The sequence below is a fragment of the Bufo bufo genome, chromosome 9 (assembly GCF_905171765.1).
Source record: "Bufo bufo chromosome 9, aBufBuf1.1, whole genome shotgun sequence".
Classification (NCBI taxonomy): domain Eukaryota; kingdom Metazoa; phylum Chordata; class Amphibia; order Anura; family Bufonidae; genus Bufo; species Bufo bufo.
Window position 1 is genome coordinate 196,599,088 of NC_053397.1, and position 16,725 is coordinate 196,615,812.

Sequence of the window (16,725 nt, forward strand, 5' to 3'; positions counted from 1 at the left end):
AACCGCCCCCTCGTCGTGTTGATAGACAGGGCCAGCCGGGATCTCTTCCTCCGGCCGGCCCTGTCGGCATTTCAAAAATCGCGCGCCTGTGTTCATTCGGCGCAGGCGCTCTGAGATGAGGAGGCTCGCCTCCTCAGCACTCCCTCAGTGCGCCTGCGCGGATGACATCACCGAAATAGAAGACGTCATCGGCGCAGGCGCACTGAGGGAGTTCTGAGGAGGCGATCCTCCTCATCTCAGAGCGCCTGCGCAGAATGAACACAGGCGCGCGATTTTTGAAATGATGACAGGGCTGGCCGGAGGAGGAGATCCCGGCTGGCCCTGTCTATCAACACGACGAGGGGGCGGTTTTCTGCAGCTGCTACCAGCAAGTAGACGCCCTACTTGCTGGTAGAGCCCTCATTTACATATTATAAAACTTCGTTTTTAGAAGAAACTGCTGGATCAAAGTAAGTAAGACCATTATATTTTCATATATCGCAGGATAAGTAATTTAACTAGCCCAAAAAAATATATATGACTTTAGTGGGGTGACAGAAGCCCTTTAAGTTAATTGTCCTTTTACTGTGACATTACCTGGCACAGAGAGACAAAAATAACCATTAGCTTCTCATGTTTTGGACTTAATACTAAAAAGTAGTCAAGGTGGAGTGTGGCCCAATTTCAAATTTTGCCATAGGGCTCATGGTTATATCATATGACCTTGTTCTCCAGAAATTGGAAGCAGCAAAAGTCTAGATCACAAATAGATGAGGTTATAAGAGAAGAGCTGCTTGCAGTAATGGTACATAAGCATTCAGGAACTCTCAAGTTTTCCTTTTTGGCTGAAGCTATGCTTTATAGTCACCCCTGAATGCTAAAATATGTATACTGCATACAACTGAAAGTGAACTCTACAATAAAACAGTATACACTAAGCACCCCCTAGTGGTGGCTGCAGGCAGAATTTTATCCTATAGCTCTACGTCTATGCAGGGGATTTGGAGCTGCGTCAGCAAAAAATCTAAGTTATGACCTCAAAAAAATACATTGAAACATGTACTCAACATACAATGTTGGATTCCTAAATAGAAGGCAGCTATTAACGTAAATTGTAAGAATATATGCACTTACCATACACTTATTTGGCTTCTCCCCAGAGTGCACCCTCATGTGAATGAGCAGTTTATATCGGGCATTGAAAGGCTTGAATCGTCTTGTACAACCAGCCCAGAAACACGTGAAATCCTCGCCTGTGCGCTGGTCAATGTGGGTCTTCTCAATGTGCCTCACTAACTCCTCCTGCTGATCGTAAAAGGCACTACAATCTATCCAGCGGCATAGCTGTCTCCTCTCATTGCCAAGTTCATCTTGTTCATCGGGCGAAATCGTCTTCGGGGACATGGTGAGCGTAAGATGGAGGGGAGAATGAAGTCCTTGTGGATAGCTGTCTTCTGGCTCTTGCTTCAGAAAGTTGAGCTTACTGCAGTCATTGGGAATGGTGTTTAGAAATAGATTGGCACTGCCCTCTGAACAGGGCACATTTACCTGCTCAGGAGATTTCAATTCATACCCTCCAGCACTAGAGAGTAAGCACTGAGCGGAGGAGGGCAGTCCACAAAGGCCCTCCGGTTGGGACGCTTTCGGAGGGCTGCAGTTAGGAACTCCCCCAGAATTAAACTGCGTTCTAGGAGGGGAGATGCAAATAGTGTTCATGCAAGGTGGCAAAAATGTGTGAGCGGAGCGAAGAATTCCCAAAATTTCAGCGCTATCAGTGGAACATCCGCGTCTTCCACCAGGCTGAGGCTGGGCGGAGGTAGAATGGCTGCTGGCTGTCAGTGAGCCTGGGAAAGTGCTGTGTGTGGCGTCTAAAAAGTATGATGACAGACACTGTTTCAATCCATTGTGTGTCAGCGCTGTGTCAGGAAGCAGAGATGTTCTTAACTCTGAGCTGCCTGAGTGCCGTGATCCCGTCGATAGATGAGAGAAGTCGCAGGGACCCTCTTGCTTGATCCGGCTGGCGGAACGAGCCCCATTCAGGCAAAAAGATATGGAAGTGCAATAATGGGCCGACCTGTGGGAAATTGAGGCAAGAAATTATTGAACCTAAAAGTACCTAAACTGCTGTCTGGTATACTTAAAGGGGTTGTCCAAGTTATTTTTTTAAAACTATTTAAAAAAAAAAAATGCAAAAAACACTCAATGCTCCAAATTAGAGGGGCATAGGTTTAAAAGTAATATAAGGAAGTATTACTTTACTGAGAGAGTAGTGGATGCATGGAATAGCCTTCCTGCAGAAGTGGTAGCTGCAAATACAGTGAAGGGGTTTAAGCATGCATGGGATAGGCATAAGGCCATCCTTCATATAAGATAGGGCCGGGGGCTATCCATAGTATTCAGTATATTGGGCAGACTAGATGGGCCAAATGGTTCTTATCTGCCGACACATTCTATGTTTCTATGTTTCCTGAGCTTTCACTCCGCTGGGCTTTGTTTTCATGACTGCAGCAGTGACGTACCCATATACTGCACATGACCACTGCAGCCAATCACTGGCCTCAGAGGTCTCGGTACCTCCTCCATCGCCACAGCAGCCATGATGTCCTGTTTTTGACTGCAGCAGTGGAGAGTCCTGGAAAGGCAGCGCTCAAGGCAGAGGGGGTCCAAAACGACGAGTATAATTTTTAAAAATTATTTTATTAGCTTTCCTGCCTACAAAAAAATTTACTTGTACAACCCCTTTAATTTTGTGACCACGTCTAACACACTAATTTCAACATGTATTTACTTTCCCAAAGATCAAGGGGGTCACCTAACCATAGGTATAGGACAGATTTCTTTTACAGAAAAGTCTCAAATTTTGTTGCAAATTATTTGTGACTTTTTAGCTTTTTCCGACACCTTTGCTACTTTTCCAAAAAGCGGGCAAGAGGAGACAGAAAATTGGTGCACATTACACCAGAGATCTACTACAGCTACTGGTTGGAGTAGATTTCAGTTCTGGCTCACGGACAGCAGAAGATGCGACAAATTCATTAAAGGGAATCCGTCTGCTACTTCTGCTATATGTAAGTAACGCCAGTGAAATGGTCATCTGTCTATCATCATTTCAACCATACTGTTGTTAGCTTTTAAACTGCAGAAAATGCACTTTATTCGGTATGCAAATGAGGTTCAAAGTGCTCAGCAGGGCGTCACCAACAGTTTTAAAAGCCCAGGGCCCCATCCTCCAAGTGCTCAAGCCCACCTCTCGCAAGAGCTGAAGACCACGTCTTCATCTCTAGCATTACTTCCCCTTGAGCTTTCTACTCCCCACCCTCTTTTTAGACGTCACCATTTCCTTTCAACTTCGCTACGAGGTCAGCTTGTATCGCACTGAAAAACCGCAAGGGTGTAGAGTGTGAATCTGCCTGAGCACTGCCTTCCCTGCAGTGGGCATTGGACTCACTGCAGTATAGTGCATGCGTCATTTCTCAGAAGCCACAGACGGACTTAAAGGCTATGTACACCTTTGGAGGCAATTTTTTTTTATTGTATGTTACTCATTTTTGGCTAAATATCATATTTTTCAGTTGGCCTTTATTAAAAATATTGAGCTGTTCTGTCACAAAGGGTTAACTTTCACTTTGTGCCGGTCATCTAATAACCCTTATCTCTAAACTACTGAGAGGTCATAAACACTTATTTAAGCCACATTCTTATCAGTAAGATAAGAACTGAGCTATAATAAGTGTTTATAATGTCAGTAGACATAAGGAGTCCATCTGCTCCTGGTCTGACGGAAAAGACAGAAAATCCACAGGCTGCTACTAGAGAATTTCAGCTCTTTACAGATAAAAGGACGCCATATTTTTAATAGAGACCAATTTAAAAAATTATTTTTAGCTCAAAATGTGTACAATGCAATAATAAAAAAATAATTGCCCCCAAATGTGTACGTAGCCTTTAAAGGGTAATAGTGACGGCTAGGGAGAGGGGGAGGTAATGCTAGGGATGAAGAGATGGTCTTGGGCTCTTGCAAGAGGAAGGCTCGGGCACTTGGAGGAGGCGGTCCTGAGCTCATACACTTGGAGGAGGCGGTCCTGAGCTTGGACACTTGGAGGAGGCGGTCCTGAGCTCAGACACTTGGAGGAGGCGGTCCTGAGCTTGGACACTTGGAGGAGGCGGTCCTGAGCTCAGACACTTGGAGGAGGCGGTCCTGGGCTTTTGAAACCGTTGGTGACGCCCTGCTAGTCACTTTAGACCTCCTTTGCATACCGAATAAAGTACATTTTCTGGAGTTTAAAAGTACAGATAAAACTAACAAAGGTATGGTTGAAATTATTACATTGTACTAGTGTTGCTTACATATAGCCAGTCTTAGTAAATGACTCCTCACAATGAACCCCCCCCCCCCCCCCCCCCCTCAAATCTAATCACTTCCGGCCTTTATAACTACACAGGGTCTTTAAAGAAGACCTGACCATTCTCCTGACAGGTCTGTTTTAGTAAATACTTGCAATCCCCATTAAATCTCAATTCTGGAGCATCTTTCCTTAGAACTTTACACAATCTCGTTCCTGTATTAAACCTCATGGAAACTTCTAAAGAGGTATGAGGGTATTACCATTCCCTTTAGTTTTACTATAACTTTTTTATATCTGTCCAACACAAAACATCTATATGTTACCTGCGAATAAAAGCAGAGAAGACCCTGTTACCTGTATCACATCCCACAGAGTACCGCCATCGCACTCTGCTCTCTTCTGTCTAACAATTTCGCTATGTCTCCCTTCAATATCACACAATTCAATACAAAAGTCTAGATGGATCCATAGAGAAGTACATTGTTAATTAGCCTTTGATGTACAACCTGATTGGTGAGATTCAGAGGGGGCTATGTAACAAGGACAATGCACTTGCTCCTGTGTAATGTGTCTCTTCGTCCTGGGAAAAACATTAGGGATGAGATGGAGAGAGGGTTCGGATTTCTGATGTATGAGCATCTCTCATCCCTTCATTATGGGAAGTACAATATGGTAACAAGTATCCGGCCTGACCCTTAACCTGTGCTTTATACTCTCCCTCCTAATTACTATTGTCTTATAATTGCCCACACTGACAGGAGATGAGACGATATAATTACGCCACTCTCAGTTTTTTTTATCCTTAGAAAAGAGGTACGACATCTAACCTGAACCCCAAGAGCACCTATAATGTAACTAGCGCCGTAGTCGTTTTACAGTATCCTATTATAGATTCTCATCACAGTATATATATGCATTACCTGTTATTTGTGTACTCGGCATCGTCCGCACTCTCGTAACAACTCATGGGCTCCTCAGAAGCTGCCAGATTCCTGACATGGCCTAGGAAGCGGTCTCTGTCCTCTAGGACTGTGCTGGTCATCCCTTCAATTCCTAGAAAGCTCTTCTTCAGATTATACTGAGCATACCCTCCATTCACTAAAATGGAATAAGAGCACAAGAGACTGTAGATTGCAAAATCATTGATTTCTGGTGAATTAAATCGACTGAGGTATGAATAATAGTTGAAAAATAATAATTATGGAATGCACTCATTGCTTGTCTACATACAGTTGCAAGAAAAAGTGAACCCTTTGCCGTTACTTAGATTTTTGCATCAATTGCAATGTGGTCCAATTGTTATCTACGTCTCAGTTATAGACAAACACGATGGGCGACATTTACTATTCTATTTATGCGACTTTTGTGGCATAATAAAGTCGTTGATTTTGTCTCACACCATATATGCTGAAAAATCTGCAACTTTTCCCCCCTTCATGACACTTTTTTTTAAGTGTGGAGAAAAGTGGGGTGGCTAGGGCAGGGAGGGGGCATCACTGCAGGTCTACCACATTTATCTTTACTAAATAAACACAGAAATCTATGGCAGCTAGGAGGCTGCCGTAGATTCTACACTGTCGCCCGGCCAGCGAGAGGATGCACCAAATCTATGAGAGGTGTACGCCTCTACATAAATTTGACGCATCCTCCAGCAGCACACGGGGAATCAGGACTAGCACGGAAAACACTTGTCTTAATTAATGCCCCCCAATGTAACTAAACTAATAGCGCACCAGCAAGTTGTGCTGTTCATGTTTTTTTTATTGAGTACACTGAAATAACATTTACTGTGCAGAGAGAAAAAGTATGTGCACCCTTGAATTCACATTATGTCACAGTGACTTGGCCAATCCACATCTTCAACCATTCTTTAGTTGATTTGTTTGCTTTGGGTCATTGTCTGGTTGCATCACCCAATGTCTCTTCAGCTTCAGATCGTTGGACTACAGAAATCTAGGTAATTCCAAAGGATTCACTTATGTTTTCTTGCAACTATAATTCATTGATAATGTTTTATTGTCTTTGCCACCAATTGTTTGATATTTTGTTGGACCTTATACCTTTGTTCCTTTGGTGGAACTTCACGATCTAATACTTCAAAATGGTGGAAAAAAATTTAATTTGCAATAAGTCTGACCAGGGGCCTCCTCCATGTAACCCTACAGTTCCTCTCAGCAGCAGTTCAAAGCGTACCTCCAATAATATGCATCTTTGATAAGTGGCAGAAAGGGTGATGATGCATATTTTACTAATATTTATCACTAAGGCTACCTGCACACATGCGATAAGGTATCTGGCAGGCTGTTTCAGAAGAGGAACACCCTACCGGAGTTCACCAGATCTGGCCTAACTGTATGCCGCTGGATTCAATGCCAGAGCCTGTTGACTATAGTAGCATCTGGCCAGTTTCTTGCATGAGTGCCAAGTTTTTTTTGTTTTTGTTTTTTTTCTTCAGGAAACCAGGTGCTCGTGCTGGAAACCAGCCGGATCCCATTATGGTCAATGGGCTCCGGCGATGAGGGTTGGATCTGCATTCTCCTGCCTGTACTTCACACTTTGGGGTCATTGATACTGAAATACTGCCAATAATTTTTACGTCCAGTTACATTATCTACACTTTACTTCAAGAAGGGGGTCTCCACAAAAAATTTTCTGGTCAAAAGCCTCCACCAACCTTGATCTGGCCCTGTCTTAATTACAACTTACATTTACCCCCCACCCCCTATAAAAAAAACAATGATCATCGATGAGCACAACGGCTTTTTATGTTGATGACCAATTGTAAGACTGGAAGCTACCAAACTACTGGAAGCTAGCGGTACACCAGAGACAATGAAAAACGACTTTAGACCGACGCTTTCGAATTCCCGCCATAGTAGTTCACTAAATACTGTATATAACTAAAACCTTTCAAAAAGTCTTGAAGGGAAGCTGAATCAAAAAAAAAAACACCTTGGAGACTATGTCTATTAGGTCTGACCTAAAGTACGGTAGGCATCACCCAAATTGTTTTAAAATTTGAGGACAAACGTATAGGATTTATTCTGGAAAATTACTAATCTACTTACCTGGTTCCTCCTCCCTGAGTGTCTGTGTGAATCATGCATCAACATGTAGATAAAAAAAACAGCGGCCCTCACCAATATTCTTTCTGCAGCTTTTATTGATCCATTAAAACACGGTGAATGTGGGTACAGCACAGCAAAAGCTTCCTGCGCTTCCTCAGGCCTCAACTGCGTGTATCATGCAAATAAAGGTAGAGTCACATTTGTACTAAAATAGCTTCAAAGAGCACAGTAGTAAAAACCTAAAACCACCACTTGCCAAAAAAGAAGGCGCAAACTCAAGATGAGGATCTTAATTTATAGGCTATAGAGCGCATATATGTTTTTCTGGTAACCCTTAAAAATTTTTACAGACTTTTTGGCTGTTTTTCATTTCAGCAGTATTAAAAATTAAATAGAAAATATAGCAGTCAACACAAATCATAAAACCTCCTATACAGCTCGGTTATCCATTCAATTACTTGCTGCTGTGAGGAGAAGATATCTGAAGGATGATCAGTAATAATAATAGGTGTAGAATTGGGATAACAGTATGACAGCACTATTGTTCTCTTGATAGGCCTAGATAAAGATGCCCATAGAAAAGCACTGAAATTGTTAGTGTAAATTTGTGATGCTCAAATTGAGTCACTACAGGAGGTCTCTCTCTGGTCGCATTGAATGGTCTGACAGACTGTTAAGAGAGACTGTCTGCAATGTTTAAAGTCCAAACAAATAGAAAGTTAAAGAGCCAGGACAAGAAGTAGAATGCATGGAGTGGCTTCATAAAGTATATTTAGAAAACCATCCACCTGTTTGTACATACAATATTCATATATAGACTGTTACTATCAACAGAGGTTTACCTTTAAGTGATTTCAGTATTGCACAATGGACAAGATATTGAATCTTTCCATATATTTTACATACATAGTAATGGATAAAAAGGAAAAAATATGTTCATAACAAAACTGTTAATTCATTTACATAAAAAAAATATATATTATTCTTCCGGCACCCCTTCCAATCAGCCGTTTGAAAAGGAGGTGGTGCTCGTACAAGCACTGCTTCCTCTTCAAGATTACACTGTGCGTCGTCTTGTTTGCAGCGCCTGCGCAGAGTAATTACAATTTCTCATCCCATTCAAGTGAATGGAACAAGAACTTGCAATTACACTGTGCTGCCGAGACTTCTGAGCAGTGTAATCTTGAAGTGGAGGCAGCACTTGTATGAGTGCTGATCGGTGGGGTGCCGGGATACCGATCAGATACTGATGACCTATCCTGAGAATAGGTCGTCAATACGTACTGGATGCACAACTCAACAGTTTATGTCTCAGAAGAGCAAATATAGGATTTTTCTCTCTTTACTAAAATATCCCTAAGGCTGGGTTAACACCAGCATTTCGTTTTACATTCTTCTGATCCATAAGAAAACAAACAAAAAAAATTAACAGATCTTTTATTTTGAGCATGTTTTTGCATCCATTTTGGCCAATTTATTTATGTTAGACAGAAAAACCCTGCATGAAGTACTATTTTTTCCATCTAATATAACGGATCAGATGGAAATGGCTAAAACAGATACAAAATGAGCATAACGGATGCTCAAAATACATGGTCAATTTTTATTTTTTTTGTCTTTTGGTCTTCTGACGGATCAGAAGAACAGAAAACGAAGCAGTGTTGTGAACCTAGCCTAACTTACATACTAAACTTATATCTCAACAGCCTATTACTGGCCAAAAGTGGTAAGAAAGCTCCATGGACTATATGAATGCGATCAGGTTGACTTGGCAGTAAAAACATATAGTGAGAACATAAATGCTGACTTTAAAAAAATAAAAATAAAATGCTGCTGGAGAAGACTATTCATCTTACTGATCTGATGGCAGGACATGGAGCAAATAGAGAAGAGTGTGGCAGGCAGAACAAGCTCTGAGAAACATTACAGAGCAAAGCATGCTGGGATCGGTTAGAAACCTAGCAGGAAGTTGATGAAAACAGGAAGTTCTGCATGTAAATATCCTGCCAGGATGCAGTGATGCTGAGAACATGGGAAGGAAGGTGCTGACGTGAAAAAACAGGTATATGGGGCAAAAATATACAGTGTTTGGGCAGGTACAAATTTTATTATAAAACCCAAAAGCTTCTTTAAGATATATGCCCACTGGTCGTACCTAATGAACAAGAACTTGCACCCCTGATCTGAAAATATAGAAAGCTAGCTGCACAGGATGTAGCTTTGTTTCTTACTATTTTAATTTGGTAGTTTATTGTTATTTAGCCTGTGTATATGGCATCCACAACAAAGGCTTTATTCAAAACAGATATTCCAATTATGTCTGACAACCATCATCTGGGGTTAACTTTACATCACTATATAAAAACCATTACTGCTATTTGAGAAGACGCAGTCATAAGACAAGGATAAACCATTTTGGGAATTTCTCCAGAGTAAATTGATCAGTTGAGCATGCCATCGATTGTTCTCGAGATCAAGTTGAGAAAACTGTATGAATCCTCTGTGCCAGAAAGGCTGTCCAGAATCACAATATATTTTTGGCACCTTCAGCAGGGTGAAAGGAAAGCATCATCCAATTATTAATTCATATTTATTAATTTGGCCTAAAATTTTATGTTCTTGTAAAAGCTGGAAGTCATCCTTAGTATTGGGTGGGGGTTGGAAAATGAGGAATCCTAAAGGCTTGATTTTTGAAGGAAAATCTTACAAGTGTCTTTACTTTTCAATACACTTTTGTCAATCCAAAAACCATCACCTCCTCCAATTCTTACATTTACAATAATTAGGTCTATTGTTTAAATATTTTTTTGTTCCAAATATCTAAGAATTTTGGGAGTTTTTTTAATTGTCCAAGTCATTTTCTATAAAAATAAAAAATCCTGAAATCCTACAGTTTTCACTCTGTCCACTAATCCTTTAAATAAGCTGAAATTGAGAGACAACTTGGTGATGTTGATGTTTATAAACGGTTATAGCATGATCCTAAATTTGACATTATCACACTTATTAAAGTGTTAGGTTAGATGTTGCAAAGGAGGGAGGGATTATAGATCCTGATCTATATTCATTTTTTTATTCATCGCATATCCTCGAACACCACTACTGTATATTTTACCTAAGATTCATAAATCAATCAGTAACCCTCCTGGACGCCCAATTGTTTCGGGTAGAGAATCGATTTTCTCCAACATTGCTATTTTCTTAGATAAAATATTGCTCAATTATGCTGTCAATACAAGGTCCTATATTAGGGATACCAGTGATTTTCTTGAGAAAATCTCTAACATTACCTTACCTTCACAATGTTTAGTGGCCTCTTTTGATGTCACTAGTTTATATACTTCCATTGATCACAATAGGGGTATTGCAGCAGTTCGGAGATGCTTGGAAACCAGTTTATTTACCAAAGATAGCCAACATTTTATTGTTGATTTGCTTGATCTAATCTGACGGCACAATTACTTGGCCTTTATGGACCATTTTTGTTTGCAATTGCGTGGGACTGCCATGGGGTCTAATGTGGCGCCCACGTATGCACATATATTGCGGCCCTGGAGGAGGAGTCAATTTATGTATCCCACCACTTCAACCAGGTGTTTTGGTTTAGTGGCGATACACTGACAACATTTTCTTGATCTGGACTGGGATTGAAGTCTCTCTAATTGATTTTCACCAATTTTTCAATCACATTGATCTGGAGATTACATTTACACTGACATGCTCGACAGAACAGGTTAAATTCCTTGACACTACAATACGGATAGTGGGAGAGAGGTTGTGTACTGATTTATATACCAAACCTACTGATTGTAATAATCTACTCAGGTACGAAAGTTGCCATCCCAGATCTACAATTGATGCTTTGCCCTATAGTCAATTTTTGAGAATCCGACGTATAGTGCAAGATCCTAAACAATGACCTCTCAGGTATCAACAAATGGCATTTAAGTTTAAACATAGAGGTTATTCCCATAAGGTCATTGAGAGGCATCTTACTAATGTGTTGAATCCACATAATATACCTACTGGAAGGGACAAAACTATCTTGTCACGTATTCCCTTTACTCGTCAAAGCAGATGTATTAGTGAAAGAGCAGGTACAGACATATTTTGGCTCTAGAAGAATGGGATGTTATCCATGTTTGAGTTGTATTAATTGTTCATATATGCTTAAAGGTGATAGGTTTGTCCACCCCACGTTGGGGACACATTATGACATTCGTCATTTTCTCACATGTGACAGTACATTTGTGATATATCTCCTCCAATGCCCTTGTGGACTGCTCCATGTTGGGGAGACCACTTGGGACTTGAAGACGAGATTAAACAAACATAGATATACTATTTGCCAGAAAAGGAAAGATTTACCGGTTTCTAAGCATTTTAGTGAAGTAGGACATAATGAGAAAGATTTGAAGTTCAGAATTCTTGATAATGTTCCACCATTGAGAAGAGGGGGAGATAGGGAATTAATTCTCAAACAGGGGGAACTCCAATGGGTTCATCGTTTGCAGACCCTCAGACCGAGGGGCCAGAACATTGAGTTCAAATGGAGCCTCTTTGATTGAGATGATGGGGTTGCCATAGTGTAATGGTGTTGAATTTTCCCATTATGGTTTTCTGTGGGTTATTACGTATGATGTCATTAATAATTTTGCAGAATCAGCCTTTGTCTACTGTCACCACTACTGTTGGATGGTTCCGTTATACGACTTGTTTGATCATCGTCATATTTTGATCACTTATTTACTTTGACTGGTTCTGGGAATCACTATTAAAAGACTATTGGCACCCTCAGGACTTATTGGATGATTTTGTATTATTTAAGTTGGGTTTCCATACTCTTGGGTCCAATATGTGTGTATACCGTATTTGAAATGCTTTGCACCTTTGTGGTTTGATATGGTGGGTTGGGGACTAGAACTTGGTCTCATGTCGACGGACATGACTTTATGCCCGCTGTCGTGTGTCCATAACTGGTGCTGGGTATTTGGCCATTGCTAGTGGTGAATCCTAGCTCCCAGTCCCTGTATCTCCCCTTTTCCACACTGTGGGAGTTATCTAGCCATGAACAATGGTTGATATCCCCCACTTGTTGTGTTTATCAGCTTTTCCCCTATATCCGGTTAATACTTCACATAAAATGGTACCCTTACCTGGTTGTCACCTTTTCTTATTACTGCTATGGGTATCTCCCTATTGGGGGTCAATACTTTGTGTGCAATGGTGTTTTTACACCCACAGTGTTCATTATTACTATTGTTCATCTATATGTCCTGAGGTTATTTTTTATCCTTTAGTGATCTGTCCTAGTTTAGCCATTCCAGTCATAGATTTGATAGATGTCTATAGTTATTCATTTGTTTATACTTGCTCCCCGATCATGTGACTGACTTTGTCAGGTGATCATGGGCCTGCCCCTCTCCCGGACGCGGTTGCGTTGCTTAGGGCGCGCTCACGTGACATGCGTGATGATGTTGTGTGGTCACATGATGCACGTCTGAGCGCGCCTCCCGGTGAGTGATTGATTGGCGCAGCTCTGGCGCCTGGACATGAACAGTGGCTGCTCAGGGACGCTATGTCTCACCCTGGAACCACCAACGATGTAGTAGGTGTTTAGTTTTACATTTTAAGGCTACTTTCACACTAGCGTTCGGAGCGGGTCCGTCAGATGTTTCATCAGACGGATCCGCTCCTATAATGCAGACGCTTGTATCCGTTCAGTGGGGGCGGATCAATGGAAGTCAATGGGGGCGGATCCGTTTGAAGATTGAGCCATATTGTGTCATCTTCAAACGGATCCGTCCCCATTGACTTACATTGTAAGTCTGGACGGATCCGCTCGCCTCCGCACGGCCAGGTGGACACCCGAACGCTGCAAGCAGCGTTCGGGTGTCCGCTCGCTGAGCGGAGGCTGAACGCTGGCAGACTGATGCATTCTCAGCGGATCCGCGTCCACTGAGAATGCATTAGGGCTGGACGGTTGCGTTCGGGGCCGCTTGTGAGCCCCTTCAAACGGAGCTCACGAGCGGACACCCGAACGCAGGTGTGAAAGTAGCCTAAGGATGCATGTGTTTGCTTGACAAAGGCCCCATTGAGCTGGGCTCAAATGTTGCTAGAGGGGTAATAAACTGGTCTGCCACCTTTTGCCTACTTTGGAGTGCTGCCTCATTATTTGTCTTCTGGAAGTTATCTATGGACTTTGCTGCCTGTTGTCCTTGAGGGATTGCACCCGACCTTCACCGTTGCTGTGCTGCTGTGGCTCTTTGTTTTTAGATAGATAGATAGATAGATAGATAGATAGATAGATAGATAGATAGATAGAAAGATAGATAAATAGATAGATGTAACACAGGATATAACAGGTGATGTCACAGATCACCTCCTCCCCATCCCTGCAGAAGTAACAGAGCATGCCCACAACACTCCCATAGAAGTCAATGAGTCATCCCCAGTCTAACGTTTGGTAGGTGGCTGTTGTAAAGCAAATATCTGAATGTTGTAAAGAGAGACTCAGGAGAGATAGCTGCCCCCATAGTTATGCCCAGATAATATAATATGCAAAATCCACAAAAAATAGACTATAAAAAATATATATTTTATAAAAACAATGTATCAGGATCTGGATTGAATTGTAAAATGAAAAAATGTAAGTGAAGCATTCTCTTTAATAATCAGAAACAATTTTGGGCACTGCTTTAAATACAGTTTGTACTCCAACTGTGGCATGCACAGAGGTTGTTCCATATGAATTTACTCTATTAGATCATGTGAAACATACCTTTTTAATTGGATTTATTTGGGTCCAGATATTACAGTCAAGCTGACCCCTGTAGACCAGATGTCTTCTATAGGGCCACTATACACGTTTGGGATTCATTTGAGGATATTAGGTAGGGTTTGTTATGGTACTAAAGCAGACCTGGGCAAACTACGGCCCGCGGGCCGTATACGGCCCGGCGGACCTTTTAATCCGGCCCCCGGGCGGAGCCAGAGGCGTGCCAAGCAACGATACCCCTCCTCCGCGAATGAAGAGGACTTCCGACTCGGCGTGCTGCGTGTGGCATGGCGCGGTGGCAGGGAGGCAGCGTCAGCGGCAGTACTGTCTAGGTAAGACACAGCAGGGGGGGGGGTGCCTCGTGCGAGCCGTACCCGGGACCCGGCCGGCCGCAATTATTCCCTTCTCTGTAACAGCGCAGCGCCCGCGGCTCTCATAGTATCGGCTGTGACTGTCTGACACTGACAGTCACAGAGCCGACAAGCATGAAGCTGCGGCCGCCTCCCCCTGTGCTGTGTGTAGTCAGTGTGACTAACACATGGCTGATCATCTCTGAGCATTACGTTTCTAAAGGCAAGGGGGGGAGGGGTGTGTACTATTGTAAGGGGGGGGGGGGTGTTCTGTATATGATGGGGGGGCCGGGGGGGTGTTCTGTACACAAGGGGACAATGGCTGGATTCACAGGGGACAATGGCTGGATTCACAGGGGACAATGGCTGGATTCACAGGGGGACAATGGCTGGATTCACAGGGGACAATGGCTGGATTCACATGGGGACAATGGCTGGATTCACAGTGGGACAATTGCTGGATTCACAGGGGGACAATGGCTGGATTCACAGGGGACAATGGCTGGATTCACATGGGGACAATGGCTGGATTCACATGGGGACAATGGCTGGATTCACATGGGGACAATGGCTGGATTCACAGGGGGACAATGGCTGGATTCACAGGGGGACAATGGCTGGATTCACAGGGGACAATGGCTGGATTCACAGGGGACAATGGCTGGATTCACAGGGGACAATGGCTGGATTCACAGGGGGACAATGGCTGGATTCACAGGGGGACAATGGCTGGATTCACAGGGGGACAATGGCTGGATTCACAGGGGACAATGGCTGGATTCACAGGGGACAATGGCTGGATTCACAGGGGGACAATGGCTGGATTCACAGGGGGACAATGGCTGGATTCACAGGGGGACAATGGCTGGATTCACAGGGGACAATGGCTGGATTCACAGGGGACAATGGCTGGATTCACAGGGGACAATGGCTGGATTCACAGGGGACAATGGCTGGATTCACAGGGGACAATGGCTGGATTCACAGGGGGACAATGGCTGGATTCACAGGGGGACAATGGCTGGATTCACAGGGGGACAATGGCTGGATTCACAGGGGACAATGGCTGGATTCACAGGGGACAATGGCTGGATTCACAGGGGACAATGGCTGGATTCACAGGGGACAATGGCTGGATTCACAGGGGACAATGGCTGGATTCACAGGGGACAATGGCTGGATTCACATTGGACAATGGCTGGATTCACAGGGGGACAATGGCTGGATTCACAGGGGACAATGGCTGGATTCACATGGGGACAATGGCTGGATTCACAGGGGACAATGGCTGGATTCACATGGGGACAATGGCTGGATTCACAGGGGACAATGGCTGGATTCACAGGGGACAATGGCTGGATTCACAGGGGACAATGGCTGGATTCACAGGGGGACAATGGCTTTCACTAATATGAGTCACAAATAGTGAAAAATGTTCATTGTTTTGGGAAATTTTGTTTAATAAATTAAAAAATTTTTCTTGTAAGGCAACCTCACTTTTTCATTGTTTAACTATAACAAGTACTCGTACCAGTTGTCCAACAATGATATTTACTGCTTTTTATAAAGAAATACAATTGATTTTATGCAGTATTGAGTTTAGCCTTTTGGCCCGGCCCTCCAAAATATTTTCAGTTTCTCATGTGGCCCCATCGAAAAAATAATTGCCCACCCCTGCACTAAAGGGTTGCCCTTCTTAGGGTGTGCCGAGAGGCTTAGGAACCAACAGATTATGCATCCTCTGAACGAACATTGCTTCATGGAAGGATAACGTACAGGCTGGAGAAAACCAGCTCCACTACTTAGACACTTCATATGGAACTGGAATGTACAATTTGCTTTGTCCATGTGTTCCTGATATTTTCCATATTGATCTTCCACGCTTGTTGCTGGTAACAATGGCTGATCACTGGCTATTGGGCCTTGACCTTATTACTAATAAACGTTATGGGGGTCATTTATTAAGACCGGAGTTTTAGACGCCAGTCTTAATACCCCTTGCGCTGGCGGTGGATGCGCCTAAGTTATGTAGAGGTGCCTGCCTCGACATAACTTAGGCGCATTCACCGCCTGTCTAAATCTACGCCAGATCACTTGCTGTCGTAGATTTAGACCATTTTCTATGTCTAAAACAGGCTTATAAAATGATAAATGAGACAACCACACCGGCCCTGCCCCCCCCCCCTTTTTTTAGAACTGGCGAG

The 16,725-nt window shown here is 43.0% G+C and overlaps 1 protein-coding gene across 3 annotated transcripts in view; it reads right to left on the reverse strand.

Annotated features, from left to right (window-relative positions):
- GLIS1 (GLIS family zinc finger 1) overlaps window positions 1–16,725 on the reverse strand; it is a 149,510-nt gene that overhangs the window by 47,071 nt on the left and 85,714 nt on the right. For all 3 annotated transcript variants that reach the window (XM_040407359.1, XM_040407360.1, XM_040407361.1), the window contains exons 2-3: window positions 5,246–5,423; window positions 1,114–2,053 (exon numbers count right to left, since the gene is read on the reverse strand). In XM_040407359.1, coding sequence (XP_040263293.1) covers window positions 1,114–2,053; window positions 5,246–5,423 — 1,118 coding nt within the window. The remainder of the gene's footprint in view (window positions 1–1,113; window positions 2,054–5,245; window positions 5,424–16,725) is intronic.